The sequence below is a fragment of the Corvus cornix genome, chromosome 2, assembly GCF_000738735.6.
Source record: "Corvus cornix cornix isolate S_Up_H32 chromosome 2, ASM73873v5, whole genome shotgun sequence".
NCBI classification, from domain to species: domain Eukaryota; kingdom Metazoa; phylum Chordata; class Aves; order Passeriformes; family Corvidae; genus Corvus; species Corvus cornix.
In genome coordinates, this window is record NC_046333.1 from 152,036,341 (window position 1) to 152,058,598 (window position 22,258).

A 22,258-nucleotide genomic window follows, 5' to 3' on the forward strand; every position below is an offset into this window, starting at 1 on the left:
TTTAAAAAATTACAAAGTTTTTAAACTCAAAAATAGCAAATTAGCACTTCCCCATGCTACACCAGAAATGTGTCACCATGTCACCTTCTGCCATTTATCAGATGGCCTTCCAGACCCTACTGTGCCTGAGGCAGATGTGCTGATGAGCAAGAGCTATGCTCACTCTCAGTGCCAAAACGATATGAACTGGGTAGAGAGAGGACCTGCACAGACAGCCCTGTGGACTTTAGTAAAGATGAGAACCAGACCAGCTGAGGCTAAAAACTGCCTAGCTCCCAACAGATGTGAACTAAAGCTCAAATTCCTCCTTCCTAGGAACCTCAGAAGTCATATATTTATACACAACATCATTAATATTATACTTATTTAAACCCTGTTATTATGTGTCTTCTCCTCAGTACAGAGAGGGGACATGGAGCAGATTTCCACAATCGAGCAAGGAATTCTGTCCCCAACAGACACACAAAACACCCTGTTTCACCCCAACTCTTTGCAGAGTTTATTCTCATCTCAGTGATTCATCAGGGCTTCCCTGACACCGTTTTCATCTGAGCACTGCAAAACCAGGCTCCCACATCCATCCGAGTCCTGTGCCAGCAGATGGCACTCCAAAGTGTGCAGCATCCACAGCTTCCCTCACCCCACTCCCAGCAGCTGCTGTGAAAGATGGTTTGTTTTTTTTTTTTTTTTTCCTGTGCCTGACTCTTCAGTGGTGGTTTTAATCATGCTTAAATATAGGGGTCAATGAAGGAGCTCCCACCGTAGGGCAATCAAACTTCCCAGTGCTCAGCTTCTGGAAGAGGTCACTATGTCCTGCTGCACATAAAAGCCACATTCCCAGTCTCTTTCCTTAAATCATCTAACTAGTTACAAACTACTGGGCACAGAAAGGGAGAAAACACCTTCCTTGCTCACCAGAAATCAGTTGTGATTGCAAGAAGATGCTTTGATGTTTTTATTTTTGTTTGCTGTTTTGTTTTTGGGTTTTTTTTAGAGCAATCATCTTTGTTTCTCAGCACATCACTGCTGAGCTCTTCATGTGAATGTAACCCAATACAGAAAGGAGAAGGGGAAGGGGAAAGGAAAATCTTTCTTAAAGCAAGAAATGTAGCAGATCAAGAGATTCAATTGTGTCAGGTGTAATATTGACTTAAGGTTCTAGGAAACATCTCAATAGTTTTATTACATTCAGGACTTTACAGACGCAGTGAAGGTAGAAAATAAAACACTGAAGTGTTTCATTTCATCCAAGTGAGGTGTGCAAACCACAGCTCACAAAAAATCCAGGGCTTGCATGGATTGGAAACAGGATCTTCAGCTCTGCCCCATGGAAAACTGGGTTCATGGAAGTAAACATTTGTGGTTTCATCCAGTCTCTCCACACAGCCACTAAAGATTTCTCCATGGCACAGTCTCTGTGTGCCAAGGAGGACCTTGGGAACCTCTTTTCTGTGAGTTTGGCTTTGGGAAGTTGCATAAAAAGGGGCAGAAGAACAACTTTCATTTCCCATGAGGAAGAGCCTTCCTTGCTCTACCATTCCCAGCTCCCTTCCAGCATCTGGAGAAGACAGTGAGACAAGAGGTGAGATTAAGGTCTTAACTGGTTTAGGGAGCAGGGAAAAAGTCCTTTTGCACCAAACCAAATTAATCCAAGGCTCACTGGAGTGACCTAATGCTCATCCCAGGGTATCACGTGGTAGCACAGCTTTAATTAAAGCACATTAGTGAAGGGGCACTGCAAAGCTTTACTGTGATTTACTGCAGGGGACACAGTAAGATGCAGTCCTGTCACCTCACTGTTGAAGTGACAAACTGCCCATTTGAACACCCACAAGAGGAGAAGATCTGTGATGGCTTAGCTGCATCACTTTCCCCAGGATTCATTAAGACTTTACAGGGATGAGCAGGGACAAGGGTGATGCTCAGCAGGTACCAACCACACAACTTTGATTTGCTCCCAAGAGTGGCAGTGATGAACAGCACTCAAGGCTCAGTTTTTTCATTCACAGAAATCACAGAATAACTCAAATTAGAGAGCAGCCATGAGGACCATCAAGTCCAACTCCTTTCCATTCTTATCTATGGAAGCATATCCTGGAATTTTCATCAGGGTTTGCCCATGGCATAGGCTCTGAACCACCACCTGTTTCATATTTGGGACAATTGGGTGAAAAATTCTCTTACACTTAAAGGAATTATTTGCTTCAGAGGCACCTTCTCAAATCAACAAGTTTGTGAGATTGCAGTGGAGAACCTCCATCTGTGTTTAGGTGAACACATTTATTTTATTTATCACAGAGTGTTGCTATCAACTCAAAAATAACTACTTGAAATGTTATCTGCACCACATGCCTTATCCTACAGAACCTGTTGTGTTTTATAATGACACTGCATATAAATTACCTCTCTGATACATGTCCAGCTTTACGAGTTAACTCCAAAGGAATTTCAGCATCCTGGATTATCATTAAAAGTGAGGATGAAACTCTATAATAAACCAGTAAATCAGCAGAAGTTTAACTTGGCAAAAACAACACAAATCTGGGTTACAGTTTTCAGAACTAAGGAACAGAATAAAGAATCAGAATTATAAGCATGATGCTGTGTTTCCTCGTATTTTCATTAAATCAGAAATAATTGGGACCAATTGAAAGAGCCTGAACAACCTGGTCTAGTGGAAGGTGTTCCTGTTCATGGCAAAAAGTTGGAACATTCAAACTCAAATCATTCCATGATTCTATGATTTCATAGGTGAGATGCAGTACAGGGGAGGTAACAGCACTGCCTTGTACACAGGATTGAAAGAGGTTAAATGTCTTAAAGTTTTATGGTGGAAATAACAATGGTTATTTAGACCCTGAAAACAAATAAGACATGCCCTAGAAAGGTCAATAAATATTATTTTTGTCTTCACCCTGGTGCAGCAAGGGTTAACATATTTCCAAACACATTTCTTAGTGGGAAAATACCATTGCTGTCCCCATTTAATCATGTGATAAATGCAGCCATCAAAGTGGGTTTAGAAGAATACAATTTCCTTCCTTTCAATAATTCATCTCCACAGGGGGGTTTAAATGTATTAAATAACACTGCATTCACTTTGGAGCAAGGTGACACACTCAGTAAGGTTTCACATTTGTTACTCTGGTTGCTGCATGTGATGCTCACCAGGGCAAAAGTCAATTTAGACTCTTGCAGTGCAACTCAGGGAAGGTGAGGTTGAAGGAGGAGAGGTGGATGGGGTTCTATGAGCAGCCCCCTCACTCCAGCAGAAACCACTTCCACTGGGAAGAAACACTCACTATATAATTATGCTTCTGAAAAAAAAAAAAAAAAAGAATATACGGGGAGTGAAGCCCATAAAGTGAACAAAATTCAAGCTTTTAATTCATTTTTTAAATAATTATAGTACTGCCATTGTGGCCACACATGTCCTGCAGACCCAGCCTACATTTTGTCAGCTCTGGGATCTTGGCCTGTGTTTGCTCTCCTCTTCAACTGCTGTCACACAGATCTGGCAGTGCTGCCAGAGGTGACCCTCACTGCCCAGAAAAGCTGCATGCAAGGACAAAGCTCTCTGAGCAAGGTGAGTGTCCATCCAGCTGCCACTGTATTTATAGTTATATTTCATTTTATTTTTTATTTGTATTTATTTATATTGATGTAGGTGTAGATATCTACAGATATATGCATATATTTATAGATAAAAATCTGTGCCAGCAGTGCTGACTGGAACCATGAACTGCCCACATTCACTGGGTAAAAAGCAACACTCAGGAAGAAAGAAAATTCAGAATTCCTTAAGACCGCATCTGGATTTCATATGATAGGGGAGAAATGTTTTTCTCATCTATATGGGTGCAGCGACCCCCTCCATGAATGAACCTGATGCGGCAGGAAGATGTGCATTTTCAGTATCCTTTAAATTTAGGAGCTGACAGTACCTAAGGGGGTAGAAAGGCTGGAGAGAGATTTTTTGCAAGGGAATGGAGTGATAGGACAAGGGGGAATGGCTTTAAGCTGAAGGAGAGTAGATTTAGATTGGATATTTGGAAGAAATCCCTCCCCATGAGGGTGGTGAGGCCCTGGCACAGGTTGCCCAGAGAAGCTGTGAATGCTGCATCCCTGGAAGTGTTCCAGGCTGGGTTGGATGGGCCTTGGAGCAACCTGGTCTAGTGGAAGGTGTCCCTACCCATGGAAGAGGGTTTTAACAGGACGATTTTAAATGTTTCTTCCAACCTAAACCATTCTGTGATTCCACGAGACAGAAGCACAGCAACCACCCCGGCAGCCACCACAAGCAGTGGGGAAAAATATTTGCAGAGCTGTCTCTGGGCTACAGAAGAACAATAATGTGGGCATCAGCTGAGTGATCTGTCCCAGCCTCTGGGCACAATATAGATTTTTCCCTGTCAAAGTGCTCTCTCCCATTAGCAAGGCTGGTTCATGGCCGTGTTTCATCCTGTGGCCTCAAACGCCTCTGCGCAACCCTGGTGTCACCATTCCCTGGGCACAGCCCTCCCAGCGGGGTCTGTGCCAGCGTGGGGTGAGAGGAAAGTGTCTCCCAGGATTTGGGAGCATAAAAGCAAGGGGTTGAAGAGCTGGGGACGAGGCTGGCACATTCCAGACAAAACAACCAGCAGTGACTCAGAGCTGGGGTAGAGGAGCCAAGGAGCTGCTCTGGGGGAGGCTTTGTACAAAAGAAACCCTTTCCTCGCCTTCATCCTCTGCCCACACAGAAACCTCTGTCCTTTCTCACTCAAACAAAAGGGAAAAAAAAAAGAAAAAATAAAGAAAACTACACAAGGGAACAAACAAACTGAAAAAACCCTTAACTGACCAAAACCCAGATAGTGAAAACTCAGTTCTTTGCCTGGGTGCTGATAGAGGCAGCTGGAGTTTCACCAGCAGACACAGGCAAAGGGGGCTGATCCCTTGACAAGCACTCCATAGAGGGTTGCCAAGGAAAATCCACAATGCTCAAGTTGTTTGGGGATTTAGGAAAAGGCCAGTTCCCCCCAAACCTGATGATACACATTCCTTTTTTATATAGGTTTGGGTTTTTTTTATTTTTCTTCTCTTGTAGGATAAGGAGATTGGAAGCTCATACCTCCAGCTTTTGAAAATTCCTTCAATTAAAGATATAATAGCGTTTGGGGTGTTTCTTACATGTTTTTACTGAAGCCCAGAGCACTCCTGGTGTCCCATAAAACCTGCCCCCAGCAGCACCAGGAATCTGGGTGTTTTCCCAAGGGCTCTGGTGCAGGATTCTTCATTTTAAGTTTTACAGTTGAAAAATTCTGCATTCCTCTGACAAAAGAGGAGTTTAATGGTTACTTAGAGAACTTCTGTGCCTTTAAAGCCCACTGGAATTTTTTTTTCAAGATCGTGGGCATGCTGAGAAGAAAAGACCTTCCCCTCCCAGGCACACTGGAAGCAGAGCAAGAAGAGTACTTTGGGACATTCGGAATAGATTCCACCTCCATTGAAAATACAGGGAACAAATTAAAAGATTAGGTGTGAATCTATTTCCATCCACTTATTAAATCCCTCTATGAGAATGTATTTCTCTACCCCCAAAGAGGCAGGAAAAGAAAATATTTAAATTTTCTTAAGAAAATTGCTTTAATGACTGCCTTAAAAAAACCCAAACTCTTTAAAACCAAACAAAAGCCCACACTTGAGTAAAGTCAAGAAAAAATAACTGTGTGATTTAAATGCTCCATATTGACAACCCTAGGAACAGGGGAGTGGGTTGATTACAATATGGCTTTTAATGGATGCACAGTCATTTAAAACAAAGTTGACATTATTGAAATAACACTTTCTACAGAAGTAGCTGCATCCCAAATGACCTTGAAAAGACATAGCAATTACTACCACATATGCAAGATAAATTATCACCAAAGCTAGGGCTTGATTGTTGAGATACTGCAGCCAGACTGGAACATTAGGAACTGGGATGAGTTCTGAGATAAGATGGTGGAGTCAATAAAACAAATGTGTAAATAAAAAGCTCCATTTGCCGAGGCAAAAGCTGTATTTTGATTGTGAGAAATTAAATGTTGCATTTCAGGAAAATACACACCACGTCCTCTCACAAGTGTAGAAGCTGATTTCAAACACGATGAGCATGAGGAGCACCCACTGCATTAAAAACTCATCATTAATTATTGTCCAAAATAAGCTGTTGGTGTTGGCTTAGCCTGTGAGGTCCTCAGGATGGCACAAGGGAGTAGCTGTGCTTATACAACACCTGCCATGACAAGGGCCTGCTAAAAATAGAAGCCCAAATAACCAAAGTCATTACACACACACACATCCATATATGCAGTTTATGCAGACATTATTGCCAAAAAAAGTTATTCTCCCATAAAGCCAAGGATTGGATTGTGCTGCCCCCAAAATGAGAATTCTACTCTAATCATATAAAAAGAACAACTTCATAAACACAGGAAGAAAGGGAGAAATGATGCTTCCTGTGGGAAGGAAGTCCATTTAAAGCAAGAATAAACTAATGCAGTCAGGAGGAAAAAAAAAAAAAAAGCTTGTATATGCAAATAGATGTTTATTACCCATCTTTGTGCTCCTAAGAAACATAATTTACTGACCTTTGAGAGACAGGTCAAGTAGGCCCATAGAATATGAAACAAAGGCATCTTTCTGGCAACTGCCATATTCCAGAGCAGTAGTTATCCTTTCCTCTCCCCATGAGCAGCAGGAAATGAAGAGGGATGCCATTACACCATGACAATTACTGTAATTTTAATTTCTAAATATTGCTAGGAAAGTTTCCTCCAAAAAAAACCACAAAAGTCTGTTCAGATTTTTGGTGTGGTTTTAGATAAAAACTCATTCCTCAGCTAAAACAGAGCTGTGCTTCCCCTTCTCCCACTCCGTTGGGGGAACCACCCACAAAGTCTGCATGGTGAGAAAAACCCACTTTTCTCCCCATTAGTGGAGAAGAGAGAACTTCAGAGAATCACAGAACGGTTTGGGTGAGAAGGAACCTTAAAGATCATTTTGTTCCAACGCCCTGCCACAGGCAGGGCCACCTTCCATTAGACCAGGTTGCTCCAAGCCCCATGACTTGAACTTACTCAACCATGGGCACAACAAGAGATTCTTTCTGTCAGAAGCAGATGAAGTTGGATGCACTACAACCATAAAGAACTAAAAAGAAGGATTCTTTTCATCTCCTGTGCTCAGAGACATTATTGGCTCTGTTGTGGATTTTCCACAGTCTACCATTAATTATTTTAATATAATGGATAATCTATCCTGTGCTATTAGAACACCAATGCCACCCAAGAGGACACATCTGCTTGGCTGTCCAGCCTCTCCTGCCACTGACCACGCTGTCCCAGGCTCCAGGGGACACCTGAAACACTCCTACACTGGACTCTGCCTGGGAGAAGGAATTTACACCTTGGTGCATCTGTTCATGGGGAGAAGTGGGATTTGAAGCCCATCCCAAAAATATTCAGGAGCAGATATCCCCAAATCGTGTCTCTGCTGTAGGCTGTGCCATCAATTCCCATAAACTGGAAACTACCTTCCAAAATTCCCCTTAAAGAGCCTTTTGAGGTCTTATTTTGGCTAGCAGGTGAATATTTAAAATTACTTTCACAGATTCAAGGAAAAGCATTTGGTTGGGGTTTTTTAATTGTTGCCACAAGGCACGTTCAACAATGATCATTTAGTGTAGTAAAAAGTTGTTTCTTTCAATATATGCACCTATAGAACTCCATCGATTTGTCTATACACAAATACATTCCTACAAACACATATTTGATTAAGAATTTATATAACTTCAGGCTTCAAGGAATTTTGGATCAATGCCTTTATTTTGCCTTTATAAACAAATAAACTCAATTAGAAGTACTTACAACAAACCACAATGGGCAGGAAACTAATTTTCCCAAGGCTTCCCATGGCAATTTTTACCTGTTACATGGGTCTAGGGAATCAATTACTCCCTAAAGGGAAATTATTAGGGCTTGTGTTACCCAACATCTCACCTTTCCCACTCACCATTGGAGAGAACTATAGGGACAGGCATCCAGAAAAACGAGCATTCTTCGAACCTCTTACAACTTGCTGTAATAAATTTAAGTATAAATAAAAGAGAACAAAGCCCTACAGGCAAGCAGTGTTTGAATCAGGGCTGGATCTGTACCAAGTCACTGTGCAGCTTCACAAGGCCCATAAATCAGGTCTCCTGAACATATGTAGTATTTTGCATTACTGTATAGGGCGTTAACTTTAATGCCTTAATACATTCACATGGTGGTCAGGTTACAGTTCCTGTGGGAACCATAAATTTGCATGTCCTGGCCAATCTGCTGCTGGAAAAATAATAATAATAAGTTAAAACTAATCATACCACCACATTGCCTTCAGCAGGTTTTATAACTTTAATTTTTCTCTTTTCTGTACTTGAGGGACGAAGAAGAGGAGACGTGTGAAGCTGCAAACGTACAGGGAAGCTGAAGCAGATGTGAATTAATTTTCATCCTTTTCTTGCATGAGTGCTCATGTGTCCACAGCCCAAGCAAGTGTCACTGCATGAAAAAGGTTTGCTCTTGGGTGTGAGCAAGCCTCTTTCTGAGTCAGAACCATCTCACCAAGGACAAGCTACAACCTCCTTTTTTGTAATCCACCAAAACCACTTCACTTCACCTGCAAGTGACAGCTACAAGGAGAAACAGCCTGAGCTGATCCAGTTTAACCCAATTTCTGCTGATTCAGCCTGACTCACACCAAACAGATCCTGCTGCAGTCTCCCAGTGGTTGGATTCCTACCTGGTTTAAGGCAAAGGGCTTTGTCTCTGTCCCATTCTTCCTCCAGCCTCCTTTTGCTTCCAACCCCACTATTACTCACTTCAAGATTTGAGTATTTTTGTCTGACATCCTATTTTTTTTCCCATATTAAAACTCTGTTTACTTCCAGAGAAAGTTGGTTTTGGAGTCATCCACCATTTTCAACATACCAAAAAAATCTGGTTTCATCCAGGCTCGCTCCCAGTGCCAACAATTCGCAGTAATCAGCACTCTTCATTCTATTTGCACTGGTTAATGGCCAGCAGAGTCCCACATCCTAAGGAACAGCCATGACCATGCCACCACGTGGTGGCCCAGGCATGAACAGAGCTGTTCCCTCCTCTGCAATCCACTCCACCAACAGCAGTCAAACAAAAGTGGTTAAAGGCCCAAGAAGTGATGCAATACAGATGGTGTGAAAACAAATCACAGTAAATTTGCACAAAATGACCCAAGAAATATTTGATGTATGTTGGATTTGACCACAGTTAAAGGATATATTATTTATGCCCCTGTTCAACACAGATCACCAGCTGGGGGACAAAAACAGTTAGTTTTTATAAACACAGAGCTGAAAAGTAACATCTGTGCACAATATCTCCAAAGGTGGTGGTGGGAACCCTCACTCTGGATAAAGGAATTCATCAGCCCTTTGGTACCTTATCTTCATTTCAGTGACACCTAAACCACCTAAGCAACAAAGTCTAAGGCAGAATTGTAATTGCTTGAAACTCAGTTAATAGTAAAGCTTTGGTTTATTTATCTGCACTAATGGTGGGGTCTTCAGTGGCACTGTTCCACCCTTCTTCACAGAAAAAAATGAATTTATAAGGTACAACTATTTCTTATATACATTAAGGAGGTTGTATAAAATCAGGTGGCACAACAAGGTAGGGAGAGCAAAGTCATTAGGAAAGGAGAAAACTTGCTGACTGCCCCTTAAATGAAAAAAGTATCAAAAATATCAGAAATGATCACTGAAATCAGGCATAGAGTTCTGGGTTTTGGTGGCACAGTATCAGTTGCAAATGCCTACATGTTTCTTATCATGTAGGATTTAAGAGACCAACCTAATCTCTATTGGACCCATACTGCAGCCAAAGGATCTCTTGGCATTAAACCTCTCTTGGAAATCTTTGGAGATTTTTTAAACACACACACACACACACACCCCTACAGATATTAAATCTATAGCATTTTGCATTAATATTTGTGAAAGAATACACACATATGCATATATACACATATACATCTACACAAAAATATCTTTATATTCTTCATAATTTGCATATGTTCACTGGCACACCTGCATCTAATTATATTTTATATATACATTCACAATACATGCACATATGAAACTTAATATATGCATCATATATGGAGTAATCAGAGTAGGTATGAATAGGCATCCACAAATCAGAATAAATATATATACTCTGATTACATATAGCATTTATTCACTGAAAAAGTTCCTAATATGAGCTAAAAGAGAATAAAAAGGCTCAATTTGCATATGTATATAATAGTTAAGCACAGTGCAATGTAGCCAAAGAAAGAAGAATACATAATCCCTCCTAAAACTGGGGAAAGGTTAGATAAAAACTCCTCTCAATTCCTTCCATGAAGTTGTCCTTGGAATGTGATTTCACTGCGCCTACAAGCCCAATTTCCAGGAAAAGGGAGTGTAGGACTGCTTTGTGATATATTTAATAGCAGACAAAACTCCCATGAAGAGTGGAAAAACAGCCCCATGAGGACAGAAAAGCAGAGAATAATTAAACAGGTTTTATGTAAGTCTTTTTTTCCCCAAGTCCTGTTATCATCCACCTCCAAAGACGTCACACATCTCTATTGGAAAAACTCCTCACTGGCTTCAGTGTAGGCAGTGGAGGAGCTCCAAGCTCTTCAGCATCATTACTTGGGTTAGAAAACAGCTTTATTTTAGCACTGTACTTACTGCCACACAGACTCACGTGAACCTACCTGCTTGGTGCTTCTCTGCCCAGTAGGGAGCAAAGCTTTGGATTTCTCTGCTATTTTCTGTTAAAAGGAAAAGAAAAAAAAAATTAGAGGGAAAATGGCTGAGAAAACAGCATTCAAATATTTAGGGAAGGAGTCATATGAAGCTATTTTCTTCTGCTTTCTAAAGAAAAGTACATAGAGAAAGCTCTTACTCTTTAGAAAAAACAAGGGAGTATAAAAGCATTGAAAAGTTCAGTCTTGCAGGCACTAAAAGTCTTCAAAGCTTCCAGAATGACAAGGTTATCAAAACTGAAACAGGCGTTTAAGGAATGACAGCTAGGACGTGGATAAGTAGCAATTTATCACTCAGATTGGTTTCCTGACGCAGCCGGGCATTCACAAACTGCAGTGGTTAATTTTGGCACTTCTGAATTGATGACAATTTTTAAAATAAAAGAAATCCAACCTAGATATACAGTTCAGATGGACTGTACTCAGGAACATTAGAGAACAAAAAGCATAAAAAAGATGTGTGTGTATGGGGGGGAGCTCTACCCGAATCATTCCAACTTTCATTTAACACATGAAATAATTTCATATAAAGACCCTACACTTAGTTTCTTGAATAGGACAGGTAAATAATTTAAAATATGAGGCGGCACTAGAGATGATGCAATTCTATTACACAACAGACATGCTGTTGAACTGCAATCTTATGTACATCCATCTATTTATTTATTTAATTTTTAAGGCACAGGCAGCAAGTGCTGGGAAATCAATCAGTCCAGAGTGTTTCTAATAGAGACACATTATTAAGTGCATGTTGCCAGCCAAATTTCATTACACCTCTGTAATTACAATATATCCTTCCCATTGTTGTAGGCATGCGTCAGACTCATTAAAGTGATATAAGAAAGCCACCAGAGTTTGTCCAGGTTGTATTTCGATTAATCCAGATAGATCTCCTAACTTGCACTGCTGGGGAGGGAAACAGTTTGGGGATGCTAAATTTAAGTCATTACTACAGTGTTTAAAAGCAAAGCAAATCTGCTCTCCAGCAGAGCCTCCCCAGGGTAAAGCGGGTGAGCAAGAAGCAAATGAAGGAACTGGAGTTGTTCAGGATTTGTTTGTTTTATTAAACAGCTTGATCTTGGTGACACATCCATTCCACAAAATGTGCCTGGAAACTTTCTGGCACAGCTAAACAGCAGAGCAGAATTATCATTTGAATTATCAGTGCTGCCTGCCCATTTTCCGCAAGCAGAAAAGGAGAACTGTTACAATCCTTCTCCTTTTCCCGTGAGAGCGAAGACGCACCCAAATAATGTCATGGCTAAGCCAGGGGAAATACAGACCCCCTCAGCTTGGCACTGGGGAGGCCACACCTCAGATCCTGGGGTCAGTTTTGGGCCCCTCATGCCAAGAAGGACATTTAGGGGCTGGAGCATGTCGAGAGGAGAGAAAGGAGCTGGGGAAGGCTCTGGAGCACAAGGCTGGTGAGGAGAGGCTGAGGGGCTTGGGGGGGCTCAGCCTGGAGAAAAGGAGGCTCTGCAGAGACCTCACTCATTACAAACTTTCTGACAGGATGATGTAGCCAGGGGAGGGTCAATATCTTCTCCCAGGGAACAAGTGAGAGGACAAGAGGAAATGGCCTCAAGCAGCCCCAGGGGAGGTTTAGATTGGATATCAGGAAACATTTCTGCAGAGAAAAGCTTGTCAAGCATTGGAACAGGCTGCCCAGGGAAGTGGTGGAGACACCATCCCTGCAAGTGGTCAGTCAATGTGTGGATATGGCCCTTAAGGACACGGTTCAGGTGGTGCTGGGTTGATGGTTGGATTTGATGATCTTAAAAGTCTTTTCCAACCTCAATTCTATGATCCTATGATTGCTTGACTGACAAAGAAAGAGAAGAGGGAGGAAAGTATACATTAGCAGCCCTGTGGAGATGCTCCAGGCTCCTAGGAATTGCACTCACACTTAACACATTCCCAAATCCACAGACTGGAGAGTGGAAGCAAGAGAGACACTCACTTTCTGCACAGCTCCGTATCTCTGGATGGCATCTGACAGCTGGTTCTTCAGCCTGTCCAGCTGAAGCCGTTCTTGCTGTTTTAGGACAAAAGAAGGCTGGTTATCAGGTCTGTTAGAGATAAATCCAGTAGTAGGCTCTGCCTGCGATCATGAGAAATTGTCCTGGTGGGAGACACCAAATAAAAAAGGTGGGCACAAATGGTATCCTAAAAAAATCAGTCACACTGGGGCTGCCAGGATGCAACAGGATTTTATTTTAGGAAATAAAATAAAAATTTAGGAAATAAAAATAAAATTTTCTTTGCCTGAAAGACCAAAGCAACCAAAAAAATGCCACTTTGGATATTCAAGATAGCATTGGAGAAAATAACTGAAGGGATCCTCCTATAAAAAGTTCTTTATTCAGATAACTCCTGATAGAATTGATCACCTCATTTGGGAGATTTACTGGACTTGAGAGGTCCATCAGCCGTAACATTCCCTCTGCTTAATCTGACTGTCAGAAACCAGCTTCATGTTTTCCAACACAAATGTCGCTGCCTTTCTGTTTGGATCTTGCTCCAGCAAGGTTTCAATCTATGTTTTTAAAAAAAATGCTCTTGGAAGGAAGAACACAGTCAACCTCATGTAACTCTCCAACATGCTTCAAAACCTCTGCTCTCAGAGGGAATGACCAAACCCAAACAGCTCTCCTGGAACTTTCCTACACCCTGGATTTTGGATTTCACATGTGCAGGAGCTCACGCATCCAGATTCTACAGAGGGAAATGTTGCAAGGAAGTGGGATGTTACCTTAAAAAACAAGTGGCAAATGAAACCTGATCTATACTAATGCTACTGAGCAGAAATGCTCATTTTACAGCCATTTCAGCTGCTTCAGAAAACTGCTTAAGATTACAAAAGTAGATTTCATAAAGGATGGGACAAACATCTTTAATTTTAATGGCAGTATTTTCACACACAGAAGAATACCCCAGTCTTACAGTTCTTCATCTCAAGATTTAAAACCATTTTTAGAGCAGGGCAAGTATAATTATTCCCATTCTATAGACAAAGGTCCATAAACCTTACGTTTGTTCCACATACAAAATAAGATGACTGTCACCCTGGAGAGCTGATCTTCTGCTCCAGCACTCAGCCTACCAAAAAATGGAATTGCGGATCTACCTCTCCATTTACATCCTTTGAGGTTAGTTTGGAGTGAAGCCCTAAAAGAGCCATTTTACATCAGTCTCCTGCCTTGTGGCACAATGATCCACTTAGAGCAGCATCTTTGCTCCTGCAACACTATCAATTTGCTCAGTTGGGCACCCTGACTCCAATAGCTCCAGCAGCACTTGGAGATTTATGGGAAGTCAGAGAAAGTCCCATATTGCATCTCACTGGCAGTACATTGCTGGTGGAAAATAAGGAAGAAAAGGGAAAAAAAGCTTTTTTTTTTGGTCCGTGTGTGCATGCAAAGCAATCCACAGAAAAATGGATTGGTAAGGGCTAACTATAAAGCTCTGTAGGGCTTTTCATGCTGTGAGTAATTTTATGGGAGGAGAGTTTGCAGTGCTACCCAGATTCCCAAGAGGGACTTACTGACCAGCAGCTAATATCCACCAGAACAATTTATTCTATGTAAGAGATGGGGGCTACAGGCTTTGTATCAAAACTTGTAGTTTAATTACTTAAACTCCATACTGTTAGAAAAGAAGAGTTAAAAAACATAAAATATGCTAAATTAACTGATGAGTGAGCAGAAAAAAGTTATTATGAAATATAATAGAGAGCAGCAAGTTCATTCGTCATATTGCTGAAATTTTTTGTGTGTCTATTTCCTTCAGCTCTTAAATATTTTCCCTTCAGCTTTGCATTTTTCTCCCCATGACAGTAAAACCTCTTCTCCTGAGAGTCCCCATCATCTTCAGGAGCAAATAATGACATTCTTGTGTGACGCTGCAATTGGGTTTAATGTGACGTTGCCTGATTCTGCTTTGGACCCAATTTATGTCACAAAATAGAGCCTGGAGACCAGCACAAAAAAGCCCAGATTCCCATATCTCCAAGGCAGCATCTTCAGTTTCATCCAGCTCAGATATAATTATTCAAGAAAATGAAAAAAACCCCAGTCCTTGCCATCCATCACTAATCAAAGCAACATGTTAAAAATTATGCTGGTATTAAGTTTGATGTCTACATGTGGAAACAGTCATTCCAGGCTTATCTCCCCATCCTCTGGAGTAGACCATCACCCATTCATTTTTTTTTTTTTAGGTGGGCTGAATTGCATATGGTCCTTCACAGGTTACCAAGGTAGCCTGGGGTGATTCAACTTTTAAATCCAACTGCCTGTTGTCAAGTGCCATAAATCCAGGCTGTAAAAACCACTTGGCCAGAGATGAGTAGTGTGTTTAGAGCAGTCTTATTTCTAGGTGGAAGGGAAGTGAGAACAGAGTTGAAGTAATGCAGGACTTTGGAAAATGGCAGGAAGTGAGTGAGAATAAAACATGAATTCAGGAAAGTTCCTGACTGAGAAACCATATGGATACTGGCAGCAAGAATGTAACAGAAATTTTCATTTCAGGTGGTGAATCACCTGTTACGTGGGTGAAACTTCTCCTCAACTCTCACACCAGCTGGAATCTGGTCCCCACAGTTTGCTTGTGTTCTTGCCCATGATGCACATCATGGGACAAAGTCAGCAGGAACATCTGGGGTATAAAACCAGTGTAGGAAAATCAAAGACCCTCTGTGTGTTCAGTCTTTGCACTGGGGACAAAGGGATGGGGGTTCATTCATACCCTGTGACACTGCTGCTCATATGAGTTGAACGTACAGATGACAGCCCAGTCTGCCCATGAAACAGATGGGATTTTCTGGAGTAAACTGGAATTAAGAGTGGGGTAAATTCTAATTAAAAATCCTGCTCTGATCTGGCCACAGCCTGTATTTACCCATCCCCAAAGCTGCCTTTGCACTAGCACACAGCACCAAATCAGTGTCATATCCAGATATATTCCATGGCTTTGGCCTTTCCAGACACTTAACACACTCCCAAACACACCTGCACCCCGTGCACCCACAACTGAGCCTTGGAATGCCAAACTCATGTGAAGCCAGATGATTTCTGCAATATTGTCACCCAAACTGAGACCCTGAGATGGATGTGAACTGGCCAAAGGCTTTGCTGCTGAGTTCTTGATTTCCAATTCCACTTGATCCAGTTTTGGGAGGAGAACTGGTGTCTGCAGCTGTTTTCCTCTGGGTCATTTATAAGTGAAAACTACACTTGTGTAACAGGAAAGGAAGTTATAGCAAGACACAGAGCTTAACAGCTTTAAAGCACCCACTGCCACTTCTTATTTTCATTATTCCTCCTTCCATAAGACCCATCATTCTCCCCCAACAGCATCTTGACTGACACATACCCTGGATGAGCCTCTGACAATCTCAGACAGCTGCTTGATGGCTTTGGTGCTAGTCGTGATGGTTTTATTAGTCTCCTGCTGGGTGGCATGCCTGCAGAAGAGAAGAGATGATGGGAATTGCAATTGAAATTAATTGCATAATGAGACACTTGGAGAAATTTATCAAGCTGCAGAGCAATCGAGACAACACAACAACAGCAGCACACGGAGGCACAGCAGGGCTACAGGAGTCCTGGGTCTTGACCAGCAATGGAAGCCAGAAGGAAACACTGGAAAGGAGGTGCCCAAAATATTCTTCCTGTTGTCAGCACAAAGACAATGCCTGTGGACCATTCAAAGGGAAGTGATAAGGTGGAAACAGGGGGTGGACAGGGAAAAAGGCCATCACAGATAGTTGGCATTGCAAATTTTCAAAGAAGGGTTGTACAGCAAAAGGAGATGGGACTGGGGAGTGGCCTGACAGCTTGCCCAGGAAAATATTGTACTCGGGAGAGAAATCTGAAATTGAGCAGGACAAATTTACTTACCCTGGTCATCTACCCCTTAATGACACGGTATCTCCAGGAAAGCACTGGGGATGTGAAGGTGCAGAGCTGCTTTACCAGCACCAAAACAGGCAGGAACAGAGCCAAACCCCTCCAGTCATGGGTGTCCCTCCCCTTTACCCCCAAATTCCAGTACCATTATTCCTTGTAAGCACTGGTTGCTGGCCTTGCTCTTTGGGACCACACAAACGAAGGGGAAGACATAAATACCTTCCCAAAGGTATTTATTAGCTCAGTCCACTAGTTCTCAAGATTTGTAAGGTCAACAGAGCACTCTCAGCCTCTAAGCTTCTCCAGAGAGCACTTTATATCCTTTTAGTCAAAAAAGAGTGGTTTTCCAAGAGTTTTCGTTCAAAAACGCAAGAAATACTTGGAAAAGACCTGGAGAAAATGATGGTTTTTCTCCCTTAGAGGACATACATGAGCCAAAGTTTTACTGAAAAAAAAAGACTCATTTGTCAGTTGGTTTTTTGCTGGTTTTTTTTTTAGAGTGGTGAGATATGGAATGAATGGAAGTTCTTTGACCTAAAAAATGTCAAGATGTCTATTTATGGTCCCTTAGTCTTGAAGACCCAGAAGTCCTCGCTTGTCCTGACTCTTCAGCTCCTTCCTGCTTCTCTGTCAATTCTGATGGAGAGCAGCTCTTTTGAGACTTAAGTCAACTCTTCCAGCACCTCTTTTGAGGAGCAAAGCCAGTCCCCAAACAGCTTTTACCAAACACAACCTTAACTACAAATAAATTGAAACCTCTCTTGTTGAGGTCATAATCCAAAGGTTGGCAGTTTTTTTCCCACTTCAATGTTTTTGTGCAAACAGCTCAGTTGGGAAAGCTGTCCAGGATCATGGAATCATGGGATGGCCTGGGTTGGAAGGGACCTAAAGATCATCTTGTTCCAACCCTCCTGCCACAGGCAGGGACACCTTCCAGTGGACCAGGTTGTTCCAAGCCCCATCCAACCTGGCCTGGGACACTTCCAGGGATGGGGCAGCCACAGCTTCTCTGGAAAACCTGTGCCAGGGCCCCACCACCCTGCCAGTAAATAAAAGTACACTTGATTCCATACAAGGTACCAACAAGTGAAAGCTTAGTGTACCATGAAGACAACACCTCTTAGATGCAGAACAGGAATTCAGATGTGTGTCAAGGGTTGAACACTCACACAGAAGGCATGGATTCCTTTGGCATCATGCAAGAAGGAGAAATAATCCCATATGAAGACAAAATTGGATCCAATAATGAGTTATTACCTCTGTTTATTTAAATTAAGATACAATTTCTGTGTTCATTCATCAAAATGCATTTCACTTACTGATGATCCTAGGACTCACTGCACCAGCTGAGCAATTACATCACTTTTGAGATGGAAAAGATCATATCTACCACAGACAGGTATTCCACACTGCCATTGCAAGAGAGGGAGCTGGGAATTGAACCCTGTCACATTGCTAACGCTGAGGAGCACACAGTCAGCCTGATCCCCAGCCTCTTAATCAAGTAAATCTTGCCACCAAATGCATGAATTCTATAAGGAGCAGATTCAAAACTCAGATTTCCATACCTAATTCCTCTTACTGGAAAGCAAAATGCTGAAGTTGACATCCATTTTGCAGACCTCATTAAATTATCTGCCCACAGAACAACTCAGGGATTTACACACCAGTAAATCCCCATCCCCAAAGTAAAATGGCTTGTTAGGCTCTTGCATCTGATCCTTCCCAATCTCTAAAGTTAAATAAAGTCTTCTTCATTTGCATTGTAATGTAAATTTTATGTTAGATATCTTATGTAATAAATTCGTGCTGGGCACGAAATTTACCCTGCTGCAAAATAACTGGGAGCAGGAGTACAAAAAAATAAAAGTTCTGCCTTACACCTCTTAATTCAAAATGCACTTTAACCAACATTCTGGTGCTTGATTTTTACACTTCTCACTATGTTGTCAGTACAATTAACTTCTTATTCTTCAGCGCTCAGGAATCAGACAATGATTATATTTAATTTACATTAAATGCTATTAAGGTCTTAATTTAAAAAAAAAAGCCCTCTCGAAACTCTGCTTCCTGCAGCATTTTATTTTAATTTGTAATGGTAACAAGATATGTTGTTGTTTTTGTTGTTGTTTTTATTATTAACAGTAGTAGCATTATTAGAATTATCATCTGTCTTTATATTCTGCTCCCCATGGAAGTGTGGAAGTTAATTAAAGGGGTGTCTCTGATGAATAAAATTTCCTTTTCAAAAGAGTCCTCCACACAACAGTAAGTTAGTACTCCATCTGTGGAGCTACCAAGTACCCAAAATACAAATGTAGTAAAAGATTTCCCTCTCTACAGCTCTACTCTGAAAACAAGTCCTGGAAGGGTAAAAACCAGAGAAGGCATCTCTTAGGAGGAGTAACATCTCTTGCTGAGCATTTCTGCGTGCACAGACACTGCAAAGACAATGCACTAAATAATCCAGGAGATGCCAAACTGCTGCCTAAGAGTTCCCCATGGCTGCTGTTTCCTTTGCTGGAGGAGCACGGTCCAGCGCTCTGTAATCCCCAGCTGCTCACGGTTTGTTCTTTGAACGATCATCTCTCTGATTTATTTACCCAGTTTTAAAAGGAGCATTGCAAACAGGCAGATGTTGCGGCGGCTGCTCCCCTTCTCCGCAGGGACACCGGGAAGGAGCTGAACTTCTGCCACTGCTGCTTCTTTGAGACACTCGATGAACGACCAAGTCAATGGAAAAATAATCAGACCCCAAACGCAACAGCAAACACCCACAAGGGAAGGAGTTCTCTCTGCCTCACTGTGCCTGCTGATACTTACAATAATCCCAAAGAGCTTTGTTTTCCAGCTCCAGCAGGAAACGGCATTTTCACTTATAAAACAAGATGTAGCTTATTTTATTTTCATCTGATCCCTAATGGAAGAGCAATAATGAGTTCTTTGGGTACAGATCAAAGATACCTTTGTTGTAGTGGTTTGAACATCATTAGATTTAGAATCCCCTTTTCCACAGGGCAACTGCACAACAGTGGAGTAGTTTTTTGCACTTAAGAGTGGTCAAGTAGGATTGGCAAGAGTTAAGCCAGAGAGCTCAGCATAACTCAAAACTTGTCTTTTTCACAGCTGCTCTAATATTTACTGCAGTTTTCTTATCCAAAAAGAGGTAAAAATCAGAGCACTTTGAGCAGAGCACTGAGCTGCAGGATCTGTGGCTTAAGCAGAAGTAGGTTGAGCAGCTGCATTTACATTTATTCCATTGCTGCTGGAGACAGAAATGCATAAGGATGCATCAAATATGCAGAGGGAAATTGTTGGCACCACAGGACATCCCCTTCCTGTCTTACAGATAGATTCTGTGAAGGACTGGCGGCTGTGGGAACTGATAGGCCCCAGCAAACCACAAATACATGTAGATAAAACTTCATGCACTGTCCACAGGGACAGCAATGGATCCTCAGGATCCTATCCCCCTTTCTCCACCTAATAAAGGTTTTTAACTACAGAGCAAAGCCAGTGGAGGTCCTTTGTAGTCTGTGGAGGGGGGCACCTGTAGCAAGATGTTCTGCCCTGGAATGTGGTCAAAAAACCTCAAACAGTGGGATTGCAAAAGAGGGATTTTGCATGCTATTAGTGGTAGGCTGAGAGGGGCACCATGTGCTGGGTTTTGGTGTTGAATTGTATTAAAACCCATCTGCCACACCAACCTCAACACCCTGATAGTGAGGCAAAGATTTGGCAGATGAGATTCTAAGCTGACCTAGAGGCACACGACTGGCAGTCAGCCCCTGTATACTTTTAAAGTCCAGTCCACTTTCCATAGGGTAGGTTCTTCTATCATATTCTTCCTTGGAATGTGTGTGGAGATCCATTCCTGTCCCAGTTGGGTAGGGGATGCTCCCCAAGGATGTCCCTTGAGGCTGAGTGAAAGAGATTTGCCCACAGTCATTGGCCTGGGTGAGTTACATCAACCTCTAACAATTGTTTCTCTTGGTAGTTTTAACATAATTTCTTTAATATTGCTTTGATATAGTGCACTATCCTATCTGATACTATAATAGTAGTTTCAGCTTTTGTGCTGTGCAGTAAATAATTCTGATTGAGTTCCTTTTGTCTAAACATTCATCATAATAAATAATCCATTTTTATAGACACATATCTGATTTGCCACCATTAAAGTCTGAGGGACAAAGTTGTAAAACTTAGACTGTCGACAAAGTCCAGGGTTAAGCCAGGATCCAGCTGTCCCAGGCTCCTCTCTGAGGAGTTTAGAAAGCAAAGGGGTCCTCTCTGCACCTCATGATTCAACAAGAGCTTCTCTAATAAACTTTGTCAGAAGCTCCCACTCCAACCTGCAACAGCACCTCAAAAATGATGCAGAGAATCCACACTTCAGTAGTGACCCACCATTCCAGTATCCTACACAACCAGGATGATCCTACAGCAGAATCAGAGAATCAGAGAAAATCCTGAGTTGGGAGGGACCCACGAGCATCATCCAAGACCAACTCCTGGCCTTGCACAGGACAATCCCAACAATCTCACCCTGTCCCGGAGAGCGTTGTTCAAATGCTCCTTGAGCTCTGGCAGGCTTAGGGATGTGACCATTCCTTGAGGAATGTGTTCCAGTGCTCGACAACCTTTTGGGGGAAGAATCTTTTCCTAATATTCAACCTAAGCCTCCCCTGACACAGCTCCAGACATTCCCTCAGGTCCTGTCACTGGTCACCAGTGAGAAGAGATCAGTGCCTGCCCCTCCTCTTCCCATCATGAGGACTGTGAAACGCTCATCTATAGGATGGAAACTTCTGATGCCTTAGATCGCTGCACTTTACTGCCCACAAAAAGCCCCGAACCTCATTCTCCAGGACGTACAGAAAATCACGCTATGAAAAGGAGACAAGAGGAGTCCTGCAACTTTATTCGAATAAAGGGAGAGACTCCACTGGAGCAGACGCCCAGGGAGGGTTTTCCTCTCTCGAGGTTTCGGAGGACACAGCCTCCTTTTATCACAAACCCCCGGCTGCTCGTTGCCCTCTTCCTTTCCCCATTGCCTGAGGTACCAGGAAGGTGCAGCCTTCCCGAACCACCTACTACATATCACCCCTTGAACGTGTCATTACACCCCAAAGTTCAGAAACTCAGGCTTGTGTGGACCCACACGTCTGTTTCGGGAGTCAAACTGTCTGGGCTGTGTAACAGACCTGCTGCTTGAAGTTGGTAGAGACATTAAGACCCATCCCCTCACCCACGGAATGGTTTGTAAAGGCATTAGCACACATCTTTCCTACCAAGGACCACGGGCTCTGTTTCTGCATGTTTCCGCATTCTGAATGCAGGGGGAATCTCTCACCTCTAAGCATTTATTGCAAATGTAAACAAAGCAGAAAGATGAGCTAGGAGGAAAAGTTATTTTTTAGAATCATAGAATCACAGTCTCACAGGATGGTCTGGGTTGAAAGCAACCTTAAAGATCAAGCCCTGTGCCGTCC

At 42.2% G+C, this 22,258-nt stretch overlaps 1 protein-coding gene across 5 annotated transcripts in view; it reads right to left on the reverse strand.

Moving 5' to 3' along the window:
• TSNARE1 (t-SNARE domain containing 1) overlaps nt 1–22,258 on the reverse strand; it is a 461,757-nt gene that overhangs the window by 241,024 nt on the left and 198,475 nt on the right. For all 5 annotated transcript variants that reach the window (XM_039549499.1, XM_039549497.1, XM_039549498.1 and 2 more), the window contains exons 6-8: nt 16,231–16,321; nt 12,818–12,892; nt 10,807–10,863 (exon numbers count right to left, since the gene is read on the reverse strand). In XM_039549499.1, the coding sequence (XP_039405433.1) occupies nt 10,807–10,863; nt 12,818–12,892; nt 16,231–16,321 (223 nt within the window). The remainder of the gene's footprint in view (nt 1–10,806; nt 10,864–12,817; nt 12,893–16,230; nt 16,322–22,258) is intronic.